Genomic DNA, 5,597 nt, shown 5'->3' with positions numbered 1-5,597 from the left:
AGATTAACCTTTTTATAAAAACTAATTGATTTTGAATGAGATGAACTATAAGAATCAAACGAACATTTACATCATGCATATATGACTCAAACCTTACATGTTATAGTGTGATATTTATTCATAATTTGGTTGTCCAATTTCATACGTGCAATGTACGTGTATCTTAGGGCATCTCCAGCCGTTCGGCCCCCCAGGGCGCCTAAATAGAGCGGCCTAGGGGCGTGCCGGCACTAGTTCGGCCCCTGGGGGCGACCTAGCTCCCAGTCACGCCCCCAAGCGCCGGCCCCAGGATGCGGGAAATTTAAACTTGGTCGTTCCCGCTCTCAAAAGACGCCACAAATCCGGCGATCGGACGTAGTCTGGCGTTACAAAAAACAGAGCGTCGCACGCCGCAAGTTCGCGTGCGCAATGATTCACTCGGCGGGGTCGGCTCCAGGCGTTGGCGGAGTCGGCGTGCGCGGGCTCGGCGGTGTCGGAGCTGCTTCGGTGCTGGGCTATGTCGGCGCGGCTTCGGCACTGCTGGGCGGCGATGTAGAGGCGTCGTTCGGGCTTGGCGTCCGTGTGGTCATGGGCGCGGGAGCTTGCGTCGTCGGCGTCGTCGGCATTGCCATCTGCATCTGGTTCAGGATGAGGCCGCGCTCCGCCATGTACCACGCCATGAGCTGCTCGTTGTTGCTCTGGAGCATGTCCGCCCCGCCCATCAGAAAAGCCATGTCGGTGTTCCTCTTCTTCGCGGCGACGTTCGTCCGGAGCAGGTCGAGCTTGATGGCGCTATTCTTCATCAGCGACGACCACCGCGCCTCGGTCTTCTCTTCACGTAGGACGGCCAGGGCCTGGGCGTCGGCGAAGCAATGCTCGATGGACTCCTGCACTCGCGCGGTTGCCGCGTCGGCGTTTTCCCCCTTCTTTGCCAATTTGTGGCCGTCCGGCCGCCCCTCTAACGCGCCCGAAGTCGTCGCGTCCGGCTTGTATGTCTCCTTGGCCTTGTCGAGGGTACGTCGGACTTCCGCCCACTTCTTGCACTTGTCAATGCGCTTGTAGACGTGGAGGTGCTTGAAGTCGGCGTCTTGGTTGTCGCGTCGATACATGGTGAACATACGCAGCAGCTGTGCGGAGGAACAAACAGTTGGCGGGCGGCGGGCGTTGACGACGAAGAGATGCGAGCGAACGGCGTGCGTACCTGATCCTCAACGCTGGCGCCGCTCTCCGGGCGAGCCGCGACCTCCTCGACGATTTCATGCCATTTGTTGCACGCCAACTGGATACGCCCCCAATGGTTCGCCATCGGCTTGGAGCCGCGCTGCATGTAGACGCCTTTGAAGTACGGGTCGACGAGCTTCCGCTCGTCGAACTCGGCCTTGATGCGGTCCCAGTACGTCTCCAAGCTCTGGTTCGCACCGGTGGTCGGGTCGAGGCAGACGACTTTCCATGCTTCGGCGAGGCATTCCTCCTCCTTGGACGTCCACTTGATGCGCGGTTCGCCTGACCTAGCCGCCCGCTTCTTCTTCTTCTGGCGCCCCTTCATCGGAACAGGAGCCGGCTCCTCCTCCTCCTCCTCCTCGGGTTCTTGCGCTTCGTGCGCGTCCTCGCCGTAGACGTAGCCGAGCTCGGCCTCCATGTCGCCGCCGAGATCCACTACCTCGTCCTGGGTGGCGAACCCGGAAGACGCGGCGGCCGCGGTCGATCCTGTCGCGATGATGTCGTCCATGTCGGCTCCTGTGTCGTCCGTGTCGCCGAGGTGCGAGAAGGGCAGCGACCCACGGCGGAGATGGGGCGTCGGTGTGGACGCGTAGGCGGCGGGCGGCGAGTAGTTGTATGGAGGGTACTGCACGCCGACGAAGGCGGGCGAGGGTGTGCGCGTCGCGGGGTGGCCATGGGGGAAGGTCACGTTTGGGTTGAACCCCCCGTGTGCGTCGCCGTCGGCGTAGCCGGGCGACGACGATCCCCATGGAGATCCGGCGCCTTGCTGTCCCCAGGGCGCGTACTGGGCGTGGCTGACGACGGGTGGATTCATCATCCCCGCGTGGTCGACCGATGAGGAAGACGTCGCCGCATGCGCCGCGTTGTCGCGGGCCTTCTTGGCAATGGCCCTGTTCCGCCGGTCGGTGGTGACTGCGTCGCGTCGCTGAACTTCCACCCTCCACTCGGCGTTCGACATGCTCGGTGGCTTCGATGGCGGCGCCCTCGGCTTCCTCTGCTTCGGCTGGGCCACGGTGCCAGTCGTGGTTGCCGCCACGCGCGGCATGACGTACTTCTTCGGCGGCATGGCGGCGACTGGAAGGCGAGTTAGAGGGGGTTTGGCGGGAGAAAGGGAGGGAATGGCGGGAGGAAGGCGAGCGAGCGGAGGAGATGTGAGGGAAAAGCGTCAAGAAGCGGCGGGAAAAGGCCCTCGGGTCGCCGCCAGGGCGGGTCCACGCGTCTTTTTCGCTTGTGCCGGCTCCCCAAGCGCCCCCCAGGGCGCCGGGTTCGGCCTGGGTCCGCCGGCACCAGTTTTGACCCGAGCCGGCGAAAAACGGGTTTCTGGGAGCGCGACTGGGCCGTTTTTTTTGACACCGGCGCGGCAAAATCGCCTGGGGAAGGCCTGTTGGGGCGCGGCCGGAGATGCCCTTACTAGTACTAGTATTATGAGTGATGCTTTGCTTGCCATGTAAATGTTCGCAACGGTGCAACTGAAGTCTGCAATAAATCAAACTCATTGCAGTCAACACGGGCAGTAGCAGACTGACACGGTGTTTTCAGTCAGGTCCGGTGGAACCGACACTCCTGACTCCGCCAGCAATGAGCTTAAAGCAGAGTTCCACCGGCGCACTCCAAGTAGAAACATGTTTAAAATCCTCCTCCCCGTCGAAAATCTTGAATATCAAAATAACGTAGGACCAAAGCTAGCCGCGTCCCTGAACATTCCCACTTAGAGCGATCGTCAATAAATAAGCATTTCCAGCCCTCAAGCAACCGGGTCAAGAACACGTTGGACGACCCACTGTAGGAAGGAAAACGAAATATATCATATTATATACTAAAAGAAAACAAAGTTGGAGAGAGGGAGAGAGAGAGATGTTGCTGACGTCCGTCCCCACCCCACTCTGAAAGAATCGGCTCTCCCTCCCTTGTCACGCAGCGCAATGATTTGCTTGGTGCGTGGGCCCACTCACGCGAGAAGAACACAAGATGCGAGGCAAGCGGCCAGCGGCCTGGCATATATATACACAGGTATGCATTTGACCCGTAGCATACAAGGCGCCAGTGAGCCAGCGAGAGAGCAGACGGTGCCCATTGATTCCTTCATCTGCCCCGGCAGCAGCTTATCCAGGAAGGCAGCCGCGCCAAGAACCAGCAACAAAACCCGAGCCTAGGAGACGAGAGGAGAAGAGAGAACCTATTCTCCCCCCACTCCCACTCCTCGCCACACTTGGAGAGTCGTCGGTCGATCGGCGCCAGTGCACAATGTTTCAAGGGTGCGGCCTGTTCGCGTGCGTGAGCCGGCGCGGCGCCGACGTCAGGAAGCGGGGCGAGGCGGGCGCGGCCAGCTCGCGGGTCGCGGCGGAGCCGGCGGTGTGGGAGGAGGAGGAGGAGGCCGGCGGCGCCGCCAGGCGGATGGCGTGGGCGGAGGTAGAGTCCGCCACGGGGGCCTTCTCGTCCCGCGTCATCGGCCAGGGCGGCTTCAGCACCGTCTACCTCGCCTCGCTCTCCTCCGCCCGCCTCGCCGCCGTCAAGGTGCACTGCAGCAGCGAGCGCCTCCACCGCGCCTTCCGCCAGGAGCTCGACGTGCTGCTCTCCCTCCGCCACCCGCACATCGTCCGCCTGCTCGGCTACTGCGACGAGCGCGACGAGGGCGTGCTGGTCTTCGAGTACGCGCCCAACGGCGACCTCCACCAGCGGCTCCACGGCGGCGAGGAAGACGCGGTGCCCCTGCCGTGGTTGCGCCGCGTGGCGATTGCGTTCCAGGTGGCCACGGCGCTGGAGTACCTCCACGAGGGCCGCAGCCAGGCGGTCGTCCACGGGGACATCAAGGCGTCCAACGTCCTCCTCGACGGTAACATGGACGCCAAGCTCTGCGACTTCGGCTTCGCGCACTCCGGCGTCTCGGCCACGGCGGGCCGCGGCAGGTCGTCTGGGCGCGCCATCATGGGCTCCCCGGGTTACGTCGACCCCCAGCTCCTCCGCACCGGCGTGGCCAACGAGCAGAGCGACGTGTACAGCTTCGGCGTGCTGCTGCTCGAGCTGGTGACCGGGAGGGAGGCCGTGTGCCGCGAGACCGGACGCCGTCTTACCGCGGTGGTGTGCCCCACGGTCAGCGAGGGGAACGTGGCCGATGTGGTGGACCGGAGTCTCACCGGCAAGTACAGCGCCGACGAGGCGGCCGTCGTCGCGGAGCTCGCGATGCGGTGCGTCAGCGACGCCCCCGGGCTCAGGCCGTCCATGGCGGACGTGGTGCACGTGCTCCAGGAGAAGACCACCGCGTTGATCTCGGCCGTCGGATCCAGATTGGACCGCAGGATGATGTTCTAGCCTGCCTGGCTCATGGCTGGTGCTGTTGATTGTGATTTGTGAATAGTAAATTAGTAATGTTAGGGCAGGTAGAAGAATGAATGGTCTCTGCAGTGTGAGTACTCAGATTAGCTTAAGCCTTGGGATTAGGTAGAAATTTTTGTGATGTCATGGCACATACTCCTACTACTATATTGTAGCACCAGTGGCATGACAATGGCAGTGGTAGTTCAGTGGTCTAATTCTGGCGCGTATCAGGTCCAATGAACGGGTAATTTTATATTAGGCCTATCTGGTTTTTGAGGCACTTTGTTTACATAGCTGGTGGAGGACAAGCTGTTTTGTTGACGCCGTGCCGTAGAAAATTAATCCACCCTGGCCATCAACGACTGAATGGGTATCTGTACAGACGTCCTGCAGCCTCAACCATGTACGGTAACGTGCATGTGAACAGATGCAAGTGTATTTGAAACGATCAGTTAATGTTATGAAGAATATGCAACTCTCCGTGCACATGTTGACCCTCAAATTTGCTCCGGCATATGTGCGCGGGCACTAACGCTGGAGGCCGTCATCCGACGCGGGTTGCATATATTTCAACCCACATTTGAACTAATCTAGACGAAATTCATGCAAACCGGCCGATATTCATCAAAATTCGAAGAGAAAATAGCATAAATCATTCATACATAGCATGCAAATTAAGTCTAATACAATAATGTCTTAAGTTCGACGAGATTATCTGGATGTCGAATAAGTTTATCATCAACGGAGCATGTCATCCCGCACATACTGCCCCTTCAGCTTCATCCAACAGTGTGTATACGTAAACGATCGTCCCTATGTCCTGTGGTATGTCACGGCAGCGCGTGCAGGCTATATAATGCGTAGACCAACATTGAGTGAATGATAACAAAACCTATGATCTCGTCCTTTGCCGCGTGCAATGGTCACCTTGCCTCCAGCTGACGAACCACGTGACAAAACTTGGTGATGCTGGTCTGGATAGGGTGCCCGCGATACGATAACAACCCTACATTGCGTTCTTGAATGATGTGCATGTCGTCGGGCGCAACGTGCTTTCGTGTGTGAAACAATTCATGCACTTG

At 59.5% G+C, this 5,597-nt stretch overlaps 2 protein-coding genes across 2 annotated transcripts; both read left to right on the top strand.

Annotated features, from left to right (window-relative positions):
* Nucleotides 1-256: 256 nt before the first annotated feature.
* LOC147986242 (uncharacterized) lies at nucleotides 257-1,041 on the top strand. The gene has a single exon (XM_087540007.1). The coding sequence runs from the start codon at nucleotides 409-411 to the stop codon at nucleotides 1,039-1,041; it is 633 nt and encodes a 210-aa protein (XP_087396133.1). The 5' UTR covers nucleotides 257-408.
* Nucleotides 1,042-3,429: 2,388 nt separating this feature from the next.
* LOC125539221 (salt tolerance receptor-like cytoplasmic kinase 1) lies at nucleotides 3,430-4,770 on the top strand. The gene has a single exon (XM_048702601.2). The coding sequence runs from the start codon at nucleotides 3,445-3,447 to the stop codon at nucleotides 4,507-4,509; it is 1,065 nt and encodes a 354-aa protein (XP_048558558.1). The 5' UTR covers nucleotides 3,430-3,444; the 3' UTR covers nucleotides 4,510-4,770.
* The last annotated feature ends 827 nt before the right edge of the window (nucleotides 4,771-5,597 follow it).

This window comes from Triticum urartu, chromosome 2A, assembly GCF_056163025.1.
Source record: "Triticum urartu cultivar PI428250 chromosome 2A, HENAU_Tu73, whole genome shotgun sequence".
Lineage (NCBI taxonomy): Eukaryota > Viridiplantae > Streptophyta > Magnoliopsida > Poales > Poaceae > Triticum > Triticum urartu.
This window is presented reverse-complemented; position numbering and strand designations above follow the sequence as displayed.

Bases quoted from the DNA above. Each gene is read 5' to 3' on its own strand.
- LOC147986242 (XM_087540007.1), top strand. From the start codon at position 409: ATGATTCACTCGGCGGGGTCGGCTCCAGGCGTTGGCGGAGTCGGCGTG.
- LOC125539221 (XM_048702601.2), top strand. From the start codon at position 3,445: ATGTTTCAAGGGTGCGGCCTGTTCGCGTGCGTGAGCCGGCGCGGCGCC.